The following is a 16,407-nucleotide window of genomic DNA, read 5'->3' on the forward strand; positions in this document are numbered from 1 at the left end:
AAATAACGCCAAGTTCTGAATCAGGTGGGGCACAGTTGGATTCTGTTGGTTGGATTGGGCAGGAAGTAACCGTTGGACTCTACAACTTGCTGTAGTCTTCAATTTAGACCTGTGAACGTGGCTATACATGTATGTACATAGCCACGTTTCAATCTATAGTTAAAACACTCTATTGTTGATCCACGGTTACTGTGATCGAGTGACCGTTCTAGCCGAATTTCGGCTATGTTTGACAGAATATTTGCATACAAAAATGAGTTGTACAGAAAATCCAGCAGAATATTTTTTTCGGCAGAATTATGTAGATGAAGGACAATGAAAAAGATTAGAGAATATGGGCACATTTGGTTTGAAAAACCTTCGTTTTTTAAAGATCCCTGAAACAAACCCTTACACAATGGAACAGCAATATATACTGGGTGATTGGCAGACTTTCGAAGTGGATTTAGCAGAATTTTACATGGTATTACGGTCATCCTGCCATGTAAGACTGTTAGTCGGGTACCAACTGGTAGGACGACTCTTACCGTTTTGCGCATGCGGAACTCGGGGTACCAGAGTGTCGTGCCTGTCTTTGATTTTCTGATCATTTTGAAAACATTCGTTGTGACAAAGTTGTGCCGTATTTTACTTCAAATTTCTTGACAATGACAGATCCAACACTCGCGTAAATTCACAGGAAGCCTAACAAGTAAGTGATTTACCTATGAGCAAAATTATACGTGGTTATATGTAGCGGATCAAAAGATATAATGATTTTGCCTGTATTTATGCAAGGGAAGCGCGTGGCGTTGTATACAACGCCACATTCACGGGTCTATCTTCAATTATGAAGGTAGCACTCAATGGACCGATCCAGTAAGCCCCTTCCACTGCGCACGTGGGCAAAATAACACGTGCTCCTCTCCAATGCCACACTGCATTTTCCTGCCGCGCGTCATACGCGCGTGCACGCATGTCGGACTTTTGTGCACGCATGTTGGACATAAATCACGGCTGTGATTGGTCAGAATACCATGGGGCGGTGCTTACTGGATCGGTCCATTGGAAGAAGAAGAAGGATTTTAATAGTAGGGTATACCGGTAGTAGTGTTCAGGTGGTGTTCCCTTCTAATTCATTCAGTTAAATATTACTGTTACTTAGTTTTACCATAATAATGCTTATTGTTTTAATTTTGTAAACAATTTCAGTGTCATGAAATTTAGTCTGAAATTCAAAGGTGGTCGCGTCCGGAATTTGGGCGCAAAATCGGATGTGTTGCCCTAGCCCTGGTGGACTCCCTTTCCTCCCTACGTTACGGAGGGAGTCCTGGGTAAAAAGTGCTCAAAACCGAACGAAAACATTTCTGACCAATAATTTCAATATTTTTACCTTGTTGGAGAAGCTAATTTTACGTCGTTGTATTCTATGTGTCCTTATCTGTTGGGCTGATGGGTTCAGGAATTCATACATGCCATATGCGATGCTGACCGACCGTAATCTGGAAAGCAACGTTAACCTTGTACGTGTTTGTAGACTCTTTTCATCAGTTTCTCTCACCGCCGAGTCTATTCTAGTCGTACATGATGTACGTCTGTGCAGCGTGTAGTCTGGTTCCCTAGACCGGGCAATTATTCTCGACGCTCATATCACGTCTGGTCCGGGGGCCAGACTATGCAGCATGAATATGCAGTGCGCACGTGGATTTGCTTAGTAACCACCCTCATACGCACGCGCACTTACTTGAAGGCGCGGTCGCTAATCCAATGACCGAGCGTGTTTTCGCGCCAGTTACCAGAAACAAGTTTCGGCTTTGGTCATTGGTTGAGCGTTTTCGCGACATTGGTTGACTGGAGTGACGTCACGGTTCCAACCAAACCTAAACAAATGAGGGCGCTAGCGTGCGTACGCGCTTTCGTACGCACGTACATTGTACATGACGTACGACTCTGGGAATAAACTGATGAAAAGAGACTACAGACACGTACAAGTTAAACGCTGCTTTGGAGTTTATTTTCCTGATTAATGTCAGTCAGCATCGCATATGGAATTCCTGAACCCATCAGCCCAACAGATAAGGACACATAGAGTATGTAGGCGTGAAATAAGCTTCTATAACGAGGTAAAACATAACAAAACTCTGGTAAAAATGTTGGGTGGTTTCATGTAGAGAATTCTTGCCCTGGACGTTAGTCGTATTGCAATGAAGACTTCGTCCAACCTGGGCTAGAGTGTTCCCTAACGTGGCGCACTTAAATAAATCTCGGGAAATCGCAAGTTCAACATTTAAGAATTTTTTTAATGTTGATAAATTCTGATTTACAAATGAACCATTATTATCTGTACTTACTGTTACCCAACTCGAAGTTGGTCAGAAAATTATTTTCTTATTTTATGGCACATTTTCAACACAAGGGTTCACTTTGCACTTCTAAATAAAATTGGAAAATCACGCCAAAATAAATTTCTCTGCTAACTTTTTTAACAAGTAGGGATAAACTCACGATTTATGAACAGGAATGTTAAGAGCTTGATGACTTTTGCTCTTGCAATGCAAGGCACTAGAAGCGAAAAATCGGGTACATCAACAATAGTCCTGAGGATTTTGGGTCAACTCGTACCCAAGTTAACTCGTATCCAGGTCAACTCGTACTCCCCTCCTTTTGGGGAGTACGAATGGATGGTTTAACAAAAACGTCTGATTTTACCCTAAAAATAGTAGTTGTGCCATCAGAAATACAAATAAAGTTTGAGGTTTAAGGGCCTTATTAAGGCGGTGGTATAGAATGTTGCTCACAATCTGGATGAAAAGGGAAATTTACCGTTCATCGGCGAAGGTTCCATCGCGAGTACTGGACGGAGGCCAATTTTTTTAACGAAAATTGTACGAAAGTTGCTTTTTAAAATATCTTTGTAATACATGAATGTAGAAGTAATATTTTGGAAAGATTCCCATATCTGGCCATCACTAACTTTTCCCTTCAGTCATATCAGTGACCTATCAGCCATCAAAAGTGATAATATGTCCTTAAAAAGTCAAAATTAGGAGTGAAAATATTGAAGTATTTACTGAAAAAACACTTTGAAGTTTTCAGACCAGTCTCATAGGGTTTGTGCTCAGGGATGTCAGGGTGACAAGTGATGGCCAGATGTGGGAATCTTTCCAATATTTATTTCAATGTTCACTCACCTCATTTTTGGCATCATTTATTGAATACTATTAACTGCACATGGCACAAATCTCTTTGGAAAGATTGGGTGGCCCTGAAAGTACATCAAATCTGAAGAGAAAATATGTTACACGAAACTTAAAAGAGTCACACAGACATTATTAAATTTATAACGATTCTTTAAATTTAGTAAGAATGGTCTGTAATGTTCTCATGTAATTACTTTGGGGAGAACTGGTGCGAAAAAAATTCAATACTTCCCAAATATGGCAAAAATGTTTTGATGCCCATTTTACATCCATAACCTGTTTTTCTTTAAAATATGCTGAAAACATCTAAATGCTCTGAAATTTTGTTGAAGAGTCAAAATAAAAAATAACAATAACAATTTAGTTACATTGAGAGATCCCGTACATGTATATCAACAAGTAATTTTAAAATGTGAAGTCTTACAAGTGTTTCCCAACTTCATGGAAAGACCCATACGGCTGTATGAATGCACAAACTGTATGAATGGATAAACATAAATTTGAATGCCAAATCAATTACATTGGCGAAACATGTAATCTCGTGATTTATAAATTCAGTATTTACATGCATGTTCAATTGTTATCGCAGTTGTATATTTTTTTGGTTTCTTTTTATAAACAGTGAACGTGAAGTGGGGCAAGGAGAAGTTCACCGACATTGAGTGCAGCCTAGATGAGTCCCCAGATGTGTTTAAAGCACAGATCTTTGCTCTGACAGGAGTTCAACCTGAGCGACAGAAGGTCATGTTGAAAGGCGCAACTCTCAAGGAAGCTTGGTCTGGGTTTAAGGTTAAAAATGTAGGTATTTCTAATGGTTTGCCTCGTAGGTATGAGCTGCACAGATAATTTAATCTAAATGCACCAATGTATCCAACGTACAAAAGTAAAATCGATATCTTTATTAAATTAAATGCCGTAACAAACAGATTGTTGCATCATGAACAGATAACTCATTACAAAAGTTTCATTTCTTCTTATATATAAAAATAAGCTCCCCTATGCCAAATGTGTTGAACAGCTTTTAAAGCTATAGTCCATCATTTGCAGCCATCCAAAAAGTAACTGGCGTAATTATTGCTGAAAAACAACCTTGGTTGAAAGATAGTAAGGGAACTAAACTCCCTGTGAAATTTTTCTTTCTGGGAAGTTGTCATTTTGAAGTAATCAACGAAAGAAGGCATTTCCAACGATGATTCTTAAGCACCGTAGGAAAATTTTAATTAGTAGTTCGTTTTGTTATTCAGCGCAGCGCGCACAAGTATTGGAACGACGCACACGCGCGCGCGGTTGTTATAATTCGTCGGATCAGTGCGCGACGTCGCGTATAGCTGCAATTCAAAACAATTCAAAACATGATTTAGTAACTTTTGATTTGAAATTGAGATTTTAGAATGCTGTTTTTCTCGAAATGTACAGCTGAAGCTTAGCTGAAACTTCATCAGGTTAGTTGATCAGTATCCTTCATTAGATTTTGAACTCTCTTGTTGCTTCAAACGAACAAAATGCACAAATTACAAATGATGGACTGTAGCTTTAACTTAGCTAAATAAGGTTTGGGCTGCACTATATTAAAAATTGATAAATATTTTGGAAGGTTCACAAGATACTAAGTGTTAAACATTAAATGTTTGACACTTAGTATCTTGTGAACCTTTCAAAATATTTAGCAATTTCCCCAAAAGGAAGGATCATCAGAATGTAGTTAGTCACCTTTATGCACATGTAGAAGATAAACTTAGTGGAATACAGCACTATTTAGATATAAACATTTATCTTCAAGCAAACGTATCCTCGATCCTGATTAGTCGATCCATGACAACAACAGTGTAATATTATACTGTATCGCATGGTCCATATCGCACCCTGTGTATTGCGCTATTCCAAGATGCAAGCGACATTCCAGCTGCATGTGCTAAACCGCTAGGTTTGTGTAAAGCGTGCTAGTTCCAACTTAACTTTGCGTCAAGTTTGCTTGAAGATAAGTTCGTTATCACGCTTGCGCTCGTGGAACACGGAAAATGTAGTGAGTCTGTGTTGCACATATTCAGTCTCGTGGTATATGGGACACAGACGCACTACCTTATTCCGCGTTCCACTCACGCTCGCGGGATAACTTATATTATCTTCAAGGAAACTTGAATCCTCAATCCTGATTGGTCGTTCCATGGCAACAATAGTGTGCTATGAGGCTGTATTGCACGGTCCATGTCGCACCCTGCGTATTGCGCTATTCTATGCGAGCGACATTCCAGCTGCATGGGCTAAACCGCTAAAAGGTTCGTGTAAAGCGTGCTAGGTCCAACTTTACTGCGCGTCAAGTTTGCTTGAAGATAAAAATTCGTTATCACGCCTTCGGCCTCGTGGTATGTGGGACACAGACGCACTACATTATTCCGTGTTCCACTCGCGCTCGCAGGATTACTAATAATATCATAAGTGTAGAAATTAACATGTTACTATGATGAACAAAACATTTTAAGATTTGTTTTTCCTTTCTTCAATGAAGGGCATAACTTTTCTTGTCATGGGATCAGCAGAGGCACTTCCTGAAGCTCCAAGCGAGAAGACGCTTTTCATGGAAGATATGACAGAGGAGCAACTTGCAAGTGCTGTACGTTTTAAAGTTGGACAATAGAGGATTTCTTGTCTTTGTTGCTACACATGCATTATTCATTTAAATATTTACATTTACAAGCATATATTTTTGAAAGCATTTCATGACTGTCAGGTAATAATATACACAGGAAAAGTTACATGTATACCTGAAAAAACACAAAGTATTAACAGTGTGTTTGGGACCCTCGCTCAAAAAATAATTGATCATGTTTATACTGCGACACCTTTGAAATATCTGAAAGTCCAGGCGTTAGTTTTTTACTCAGTGTAATAGCACTCCGCATTAATGAGGTCAATTTTGCTCCGCGCCATATGCACACATACCCTGGATGTTAGACAAACTTTCGAACACTCACGCACGCACGCACGCACGTGCTTGCACATCTAGCCGCATACATTCGCATAGAAACGGTGTTGCAAGGGTGCAAGTGATCTTCACATGAAAAGTCCGTACAGCATGCTTGTCTGAGATCCGGGTTCTTGCTTATATTTTTAACATTAGTGTGGAGTGCTATTGTCATCGCCTACAGCGTCCGTCCGGACGTGCTTACCAGGGACCACTTGTGGGGCACCAGTCCTTTGGTCGAGGTACCCCACAAATAAAATCTTTAGAAAAAAGGGTTCCCCGCACCGAAATCTTTAGAAATAGGGACAATGGGACAACAATGGAGGTACCCCAGAAGTCCATCTGGCTGGGATGTCTGTCTGTCTGTCTGTCGTTCCGTCGGGCCATCCATCCGTCCGGGCAGCTTAGTTTCCGGATGATAACTTGATTTAGAAATGTTGTTTGGGATTGTAACTTCGGTAGGGGGTTGCCCTTGGGAGTAGGCAAGTTGGGACTGGTTTTGAGGTCAAAAGGTCAAAGGTCAAGGTCACCGTGGTGAGTTAAAGGTAAATGGTTTCTGGATGATAACTTGAGTTAGAAATGAGATTTTTGTGTCTAACTTTGGTAGGGGGTTGCCCTTGGGAGTAGGCAAGTTGGGATTGGTTTTAGGGTCAAAAGGTCAAAGGTCAAGGTCACTGTGGTGAGTTATTTGTAAATGGTTTCCGGATGATAACTTGAGTTAGAAATGAGATTTTGGTGTCTTACTTTGGTAGGGGGTTACCCTTTGGAGTAGGCAAGTTGGGATTGGTTTTGGTGTCGAAAGGTTAAAGGTCAAGGTCACCGTGGTGAGTTAAAGGTAAGTGGTTTCTGGATGATAACTTGAGTTGGAAATGAGATTTTGGTGTCTAACTTAGGTAGGGGGTTGCCCTTGGGTACAGGCAGGTTGGGATTGCATAGCTGCCAACTAGTACGATTTTTTCGTAATTATTACGAATTGTTTTTTAAATTACGAAAATACGATTTGTCACTAAAACATTACGAATTTCTCATTTTCTACCTAACGAAAAAAAAAATGTAAAGTATCGTTTTTTGACCGAAAACTTCTGGCGAAATGTCGCGATAATGGATGGACTGGTGACCAGTCTAATAAGAATGCAGTCAAGTACCTGATAGACATCAATACAGTGTGCGCAGTGGAGTACTTGAGGACCAGACTAAAAATATTTTTCAATGGTGTGTCATTTGTGTGCATCTCGTGGATGTGTGATTGTGTGTACTGTATGTGAGTACTTTTCAGTGACGATCTTGAGCACATTTAGTCGCTTATTGCCAGAATGAGACCCATCAGTTCGAGATTTTAATCATGGAATTTAATAAAAGTATGGTTGGAATAATTGGTAAAAGAGTTTGAGTTTGTCACAACAGACAGAAAAGATAAATCAGCATGCGTTTGCAAGGTATGTTGGCGGGATATTTCTATTGCAAACGGTGGCCATAGATCATTGTGTGTAAAAACATGATACGAACTCGAAACTCAACATCGATAGCATGCATCTCCAAAAAAATATGCGCACATGTTATTGATGTTATTATTTATTTGACTTCAACAAACAAATACAGACATTAAAATAAAATTAATTTAATTTTTTTTTTTTTTTAATTTTTTTTTTTTTTTTTTTTAAATTATCTTTTGGCCTACAGTACATTATTATTCACAACAAGAAGGGTATGCACATGTATGTGTACATGTAAACCATGTACCTGTACTCAATGTTGGTAAAGCTTTTGTTAAAACGAGAAGTTGAAAATGACCGCGCGGGTTGATTACTAATTGGGATTTTGAAATGTTGGCAGCTATGGCATTGGTTTTGGGGTCAAAGGTCAAGGTCACTGTGGTGAGTTAATGGTTTCTGCATGATAATTTCAGTTAGACATGATATTTGAGTTTGGAATGTCAGTTTGCCCTCTTCGACAAACTTCGGCTGAGGGGTTTCAACAGCAACGCTGTTGTTTTTTTTTTTTTTTAACCCAGAGATCTAACATCGAAAAATGTTCTATTATTAGCTCAAAAACTTCTAGATGTGCTTTCAAAATATTCCATATTTTCCAGAACTATTCTGTGGTCCTCTCGTTAAAGTTATCTTGAGAGTCTCAACTCTGTCTACAATTGTTGATACAATGTAGTAATGTTTGTGAACAACATGTTTGAAGTTGCTTGTCTGTTGATATCCATAGTTTGAGCTGTCAGCTGGCCTGGCGAACCTTGGTAACACATGCTACTTGAACTCCACAGTGCAGTGTCTACACAGCATTCCAGAGCTTAGAGACTCATTGAAAAGGTAACACACAAATTATTTTGAATTCAGTCTTCAAGATCTTATCCACTTCAGTTCTCTTCCCCACAGAAATCTGTCCCTCAAGGGTAAAGGGAATGATTGAAATACTAGGCAAGTCTATATTAAAGCTGTTCCCAGAGTGTACACAATTCTAGTCAATTGATTCAGAATGGTTATTCACTGCAAGACTTGTCATGCATCTGCTGTGCATAATGGGCCATGTAGGTGTCAATAAATTGACACCTACATGAAACATTGATAATAATCAATATATTAAACTAGAGTTATGTTTGTGGAAAAACACACAGCTGTTTCGGTAACTTTTCGTGACGTGACATGTAAAGTTTCAACTAGTTCCATCCAGGAAGGATGTGTAGTTCTGTTTATAATAAATGGCGTCATATAATATGTGATTTCATTCTGATAGGGCTTTGAATTATGATGTCACATTTCACGTGATTAGGGCCAATGATTTTCCGCGATCACGGAAAACGGACGGAATTCGCGGAATCTGCTCCTCGAAACGGAAAACGGAATTGAATCTGAAGAAAATAATTTCTGCAATTTTATTGATAAAAAAACATAATTTCGTTAAATTTATTGAGTACAAAACGAATTATTGATGATTGATAGAACAGATGAGCCATACAACAAATGAGCAGTGTTTATATCACGATTTTGGGGGACAAAAACGTTCAAGATCAGAGCAATAAATGTTACGAGATCATTACCGTAGTACGCGTAGTCATGGGAGTGACAGTCCCGACGCATGCCGCACCTGTCGGTCAGGGCAACGGTGAAAATCATCACACTCACGGCATGCTCTCGCGGGTCTCTTTTGCTCCATCGGCAGGTTTATTTTTCTCTGTTCAATCAATCAACCATTCGTATAACATCTAACTTTGGCTCTATTGAAATGCATGTTGTGCTTAGGTCCAAAATCTACCGTGTGTTCTTATTCCTCCATGTGTAAACTATCCTATTTTGTCACTAACGTTAGCCCGAAAACAAAATGGCGGACATGAATTTCGCTTCGGCCAGCTGATGTGTGTGACGTCATTGGATTGGCCTGTACGGCTATTGCATGTTTCTTGCGTGTGTGGCAGTGGCAGTGCAGTATACGACTTAACTGTGGTGAAGTTAAATACTATGTCTGTACATTGGCCGTTGATAAAATAGAAATCTTTTTGGGGCAGTTTTCCCGCGCTCCAACCAAACGACTATTTCATTATCGTCTTGGAATTATTTACTGTGTACATGGTATATGTTTAAATGCCTTTTTATGTATTGAATAAATGTGAAACGGAATTTTTCAGCCTGAAACGGAATTCAGGATTTTTAAAAAAGGAATTTGCACTTTTCTAAAACAGAAAATCATTGGCCCTACGTGATGACGTCATGATGACCTCACATCAATTTTGATCTATAACTATATTTATTTGGAAATAACAACTTAGCCAGAGCATACATCGTTGAAAGCAAGCTCACACATTTCACCAATTTTAAATTACAAGGCACTTCCGGTTTCAACCGGAAGGAAAGGTCACATGATTTTGTACATAGAATCAAAAACGAAGACCCTGGATTATTCTATTAATTCCCGCAAAAGTCATGTTCAGGTCTCTCACGGTTGATTTTGTATTGATTTTCAAAGATTAAATCTAGTAATCTTTAACGTGACGTCACGTGACCCATGATGACGTCATCATGGCGTCACTTCATTTTTCATCTATAACACATATACATATATACCAACTTTCAACCCAATCAGACCTTTAGTTCTGGAGATATAGGCCTTCAAAATATGTACTTTGAATGTGACGTCACATGTCACGTGATGACGTCATCGTGACGTCACTTGGATTTTCATCTATAGCACTTCCCGGTTTAGGTACATACCAACTTTCAACCCAATCGAACCTGCCATGGTGACGTCCAGGGTTGTAGCCACGCCAGGCGGCGGCGGGCGGGGCCGCCTAGCTCTCCAAATCTCCGCCTGGCACTCGGAGTAATTTTGAGCCTGACCGCCCGGCACATATTTCAGTCCCTGAGTTGGTAGAATTTCTGAAACATCTAAAAAAATCTGATGTATGTCCATATCTTTAGCAATCATATGATATTTTCTGTGTTTAATTCCTTGTTTTAAACCGCAAAAACACCGAAGTGAGCTTACAATGGACCGATCCAGTAAGCCCCTCCCACTGCGCACGTGGGCAAATTAACACGTGCTCCTCTCCAATGCCACACTGCATTTTCCTGCCGCGCGCATCATACGCGCGTGCACGCATGTCGGACTTTTGTGCACGCATGTCGGTCATAAATCACGGCTGTGATTGGTCAGAATACCATGGGGCGGTGCTTACTGGATCGGTCCATTACGCACCAAGCCGGGCCTTGATGAACGACGGCGGCATTATGACAGACCCCATTAGTTAAAATCATCGCGAACTTAGTTTTAGTCTCTTTCACCAGTCGTTATTGGAGTGCTTCAACGGTAGAAACACAGGGCATAACACTGATCGGAGCCTTCTCCGGCTGGACAAAAGTTAAAACATTGACACTGAGGTGACATGGAAAAATCACAGTGTCGCACGTACGTGCGTGCGAATATGCAATGGTACACAGTGTACGTACCGCACTGTACCGTCCGCTAGCATGGCCGGTCGGGAACGGGTAGCCTTGTGAACGATCCAGTAGATAAACTCATTATGTTGTGCGATTTTCGGAGGTTTCAAATTTAGTTGTACAAAATGCAATGCTTTAAAAATCGTGATGATTATCTCCAGGATAGCGAAGAGGGCATTAGCGAAACATTTCACTGGCATTTGTTGGAAGAGAAAGACGATATTTTCCTGATTTTTCCCCACGTATGAATGCAAGTGGAGTGAGTGCAGTTGTGTGGTTGAATGTGCCCTTGTCTTTCGGACTTTTCCCTCGGCTTTCTCAAGTAAGAAGTGAACTTCTTTATTGATGACTCCATTACTCTAACCGTAATTCAGGCGTTTTATGCAATGAAAACTCTGACCATTTTTTTTTCATGGTAAAATTTTGTTTGAATCAAAATAAAGCAGGAGTTTGTGTTCGGAAATTGGGCATGTAGTGTATTGTACATGCATGTACATGTGTGTTTACTGCAGCGCGGCCCAGATTTCGGACACGTATTTTGTTCGGCCTATTTTCTGATTTTTTTCGCCATATGCCAGTTTCATCTCTGTAAGGGTACACAAATGTGCTTACAAAACCATCTTTTGATTTTTTCTTAATTCTGTTCATTAATCTAAATACTGATTTACAATAATGAACAGATTGTATGAGCATGGAGGAATAATGAGACAAATGTTGTTTCATTCTGTGTTCATCTTTATTTAATGATAATTCAACATTTTACAAACACAAATTACACTTTATAACATCATGCTTCAAAAACTTGATTCCCCCCCCCCCCCAAAAAGACCGCAAAATCCTGGAGCTTTGGGGGTTGGGGGGGGGGGGGGGGAGGAGCCCCCTCAACCCCGCCAGGGCGTTGCCCTTTGACCCCTGGCCGTGACCCGCAAGAGCTCCTCTCGCTACGCTTCGCCAAAATATTACCCGGCACTAAATTTGGCCTGGTGACAACCCTGGTGACGTCAATGTTTGGCACACAACTTCAGATGCTGGTCCAAGTGTATGCCGAGTATAAAGGCGATCAGATTGATTTTAGTGGCCAAAGTGACTTTGAACCCAATCGGACCTGTAGTTCTTGTAATACGGGCCTATAAAATATGTCGTGTGATGACGTCATCATTACGTCATTTTAATTTTCATCTATAACACATCCTGGTCTGGGTACATACCACTTTTCAACCCCATCGGACCTGTAGTTTAGGAGATATAGGCCTTCAAAATATGTTTATTTTATATGACGTCATATGTCACGGGATGACATCATGACGTCAAGTGAATTTTCATCTATAAGACATCCCGGTCTAGGTACATACCAACTTTCAATCTAATCGGACCTGTAGTTCTGGAGATATAACCCAATCTGTCAGATCTAGCTGAATTTTGCTAGAAAATGGTCACAACAGAAAAATCGCATATAATGTGACATCACGTGGCTCGTGATGACGTCATGATGACGTCAATGTTCAGCACATAGCAGCAGGTGCTAGTCTAAGTGTGTGCCAAGTAAAAAGGCAATTGGATTGATTTTAGTGCCTAAAGTGCCGGGGACAAAAAAACGTTTTCAAATGCTATGGGCAAAAATGACTGAAAATGAAAAAAAAAATGAAGTTAAAAAAAAAAAATCTTAATGAAAACAAAGGCTGTTTCGGCCAGTTGCCGAAACAGCCAACAAGGCTATATAACTTCAGTTTGCGGTAACATCATGTGGTTGTGTCTACTTTCGCTCAGTAGATTAAGTTCCAATAAGAACTGTCCTACTAGTTCAAAAAAAAGGAACTTGTCCTGCTTATTATCTACTTTTGCTAAGTACATTGGAAGTGGTGGGACTTCTCACAATTACCTTCACTGAGGCTGAGTGACATAAGTTTGGTCTCAACGTTTCGACTAGCCTGCTCTAGTCATGTTTAAAATCTTAAAGAAGGCTTCATCTTGCCCTGCTACACAGGGGGAGACAGCTTTGCCGCCTGTCCCCCACATCACGGGTGATACCCGCTTCACGAGTGATCAACTTGTGAATGATCAACTTTGAAAGTGTAGTTTCAAAATGCTCCTATTTTAACCAGTAGGCCCCTATTAATTTCCAGGGCTGAAATTCAGACTTACATGTGTGTAATATCCCTTACATAAAATACTTCAATTTTCGACGGATCAACACACCTTGGAAATTCCTAGTTTTTGAGTAAAATCCATATATCTATTTCGTGATAAACTTGTGGAGACGTATCACCTATAGAAATTGCTCTGTGGAGACGTATTGTTGACAAGATGTGTTGTTCCCTATTATACCCATGTCTCCACAGGGTACCGTGTAACAGATCACACAGCCTTACACACACATATTTATGGAGAAGACCTTTGTTTCCCTTCTTTTGTTTTTCTTTGTTCCTGTTGAAATCTCAAACTCCACAGCATTTCCCTTATGGGATAGATTGATTTCTGAAGATTTCCTATGGGGCCTGTTGTTCTATTGTGCTTTCTACCCCATAAGGAATCCTGTACACATATGTACACCCACTCTTGTTCCGTAGTTGTGGGGACTACACACGAGTTGTCCCATGATACTATGGAGACCAAAGACGCTGTGTGGACAGCAGAAAGTTCCCATAACTCAGTCCTAATTTGCCTAACAATAACAAACTTCTCCATAACACGGTAACTGCCCGCCAACACACACAAGTGTGTATTTGCCTGCAATCGGGGACCCGTCTGTCCCTCTTTTGTTCGTACTTTAACTTTTTAGGAAGACTCCCATATGTTTTGTACACGATTGCCAAATTAGGGACCTTTGGGAATTGGGGACCCTATTGTCCTCTATTGTTCAACGTCCCCTAATGAATGCAGAAACAAACTCATACATACAGCATACACACCCTTTGCTCTTGACAGTACAGCAGTGATTTCCTTTCATTTTAAACATGGAGAGATAAGACATTATAAGTTCATGCCAAGCAAACAGTTGGATATTAGGCCTATGCTCTTTGCATATATCCTGACGTTTAAGATCTGTCAATAATATTTGAATTTTCCTTAGAAAAAAAATATGTATGACTAACGTGCATTTAGTGGTGTGCACGACTTAAAGGGAATGTACAACATTTGCTTTTGCTGTAATTTTCAGAAATGGATGGATTTGGGGGTTAGTATTTTAGAGCACATATTGTTACACTGACTTGTTTGGAGTTTTGTGTTCGTAGATCCTGGAAAAACCAAGAAAAACAATCATGTTTCTGGAGTCTGGTTTCCCGACCCCACTTTAGATGAAACGTAGCAATTGATAGACGTCGGAGAATTGGAAGGTCAGGGAACCAGTCCAGCTGGCTTGTACCCGTTAATTGGTGTGTAATCGATTGTAAACAAAATGCGGACTCACTAAATATGGTAAATTGGGGCAGAATTTGAAAAAAAAGCCATTTTTTTTTCCAAAGTGATACAAAAATACCACTTTTCTTGAAAATATCAGCACACCACGTGCCACGATTTCACAGAATGCCTTTGACTGTCATTCACTAGCAGTCCAGCAAGGTATTTCAGTTTTGTATTTTGATGTTTGCAAATGTTGTATACTCCCTTTAAATTCTACATTTTGTATCATTAGACTTAAATAATTTCCCGTTTTAATTAAAGCATATTGTAATAATTTCATATATTTTATATAATAATAATAATAGTGGGTATTTATAAAGTGCACGTATCCACCAGGACTGGTACTCAAGGTGCTACATCATTATTACCCCTGCTCATTGGGCCCATGAAACATTCCAAACCATCTCAGCTCCCTGAGGAGTATACAGCTCGATGCAGCCTATTAGGCACAAGGAAGCTAATTCAATTGCAATAACCATCTCTGCCCTCACAGGTACCCATTTATTCCTGGGTGGAGAGAAGCAATGAGTGACAAAGTGCCTTGCCCAAGGGTACAAGCACCATGACCCCAGGCTGGACTCGAACCCACAACCTGCAGCTTTACCCGCAGACCACGAATCCAATGCCCTTAACCACGAGACCACAGCACTATGTGTTGATTGTACTGTATATTTGCTCAGACTTGTGGTTCACCTGTTTTCTTGTATTACTGCCATAGGTTTGATGGGCATATCAATCCATCTATGGTGAGTGTGCAGCCAGCTGAGTCCATCACAGCAGCCATGAGGGAGCTATTCAGTGCTATGGAAAAGGCTACTGATGGAATCCAACCAATATTCCTGTTACAGCTACTTCACCTGGCCTTCCCACAGTTTGCAGAGAAGACTGAGCATGGTGTCTTGCAACAGCAGGTAAATTGGGTCAAAAGCTATGGCTCAGGCCAACTATTTTAGTTGTCTGCTGTGGTAAACGAGGTTGTTGTGTTCAAATCTAAACCAGGTAGGCTCTTGATGTTTCAGAGTACATTGCTTATAACGCCACCTCCATCATGACCCAAAACCATGCGTCTACAAGTCACTTATTTCTTAGAAACAAAAGAGGTTTCATAATCATACATATCAAATTAGGTTTTGCCCTTCACCGAGGTATAAACACTGTATACTCAGTGTGTTACTTCCCGAGTGGAAGTTGGAAAAAAATCACTCGGGTGGGACTGAACCCACGACCTCCTGCTTTCTAGTGCAGATGTCTTACCACTCGACCACCAAGCTGCACTAGAAAGTAGGAGGTCGTGGTTTCGAGCAGCCGTATTGATTTTACCACACATGCGCATCTGGGCCTGACTCTACAATCCATGCAATACAGGTTGACTCATTGCATGTGTCATTTTCTAAGATTCATATTGTTCAATAGTCCCCTCCCTGTTTAAACTTTTAAATGTTTAGCCGTCGTATGAACTATCCATGTTGACGGAAGGAGCCTACACACAAAATGACTTGGTTGTACGGATGTGGCGATGTATGCTGAACATGCCACAATGCTCGATTACGTATAAGAGCCTCGAAAAACTCCCTTGTAAATTACCCAAATGGCCACGACTCGACACGAGATATGCAAGTCTTTTCATCTCCACTCACTGGACTGTTAATGACAATACTTCTTTTGACGCGTTTAAGTCAGAGAATACACTCGCAAGTGTGGATTCTTAATTTACAAATTACGAATCCACACGTTCTCGTGTATTCTCCTTAACATACACACATGTACATGTAAGTGAGCCACTGACAATCAGCCTCACCAACCTTATCTACAAAATAGATAATTCGGAATGGGCTGTCCTTTCACATAACAAGCTTCTAATCGCTGTACACAAGCAAAGAACATTCCATAAATCTCAAAGACTCAAAGCTGAACTGAAAGAAAC

At 40.3% G+C, this 16,407-nt stretch overlaps 1 protein-coding gene across 1 annotated transcript in view; it reads left to right on the forward strand.

Moving 5' to 3' along the window:
* LOC119728690 (ubiquitin carboxyl-terminal hydrolase 14-like) overlaps positions 1-16,407 on the forward strand; it is a 48,732-nt gene that overhangs the window by 6,384 nt on the left and 25,941 nt on the right. Inside the window, exons 2-5 of the mRNA XM_038201013.1 lie at positions 3,802-3,977; positions 5,686-5,790; positions 8,356-8,459; positions 15,202-15,394. Of these exons, the coding sequence (XP_038056941.1) occupies positions 3,802-3,977; positions 5,686-5,790; positions 8,356-8,459; positions 15,202-15,394 (578 nt within the window). The remainder of the gene's footprint in view (positions 1-3,801; positions 3,978-5,685; positions 5,791-8,355; positions 8,460-15,201; positions 15,395-16,407) is intronic.

This window comes from Patiria miniata, unplaced genomic scaffold (genome assembly GCF_015706575.1).
Source record: "Patiria miniata isolate m_02_andy unplaced genomic scaffold, ASM1570657v1 HiC_scaffold_20, whole genome shotgun sequence".
Classification (NCBI taxonomy): domain Eukaryota; kingdom Metazoa; phylum Echinodermata; class Asteroidea; order Valvatida; family Asterinidae; genus Patiria; species Patiria miniata.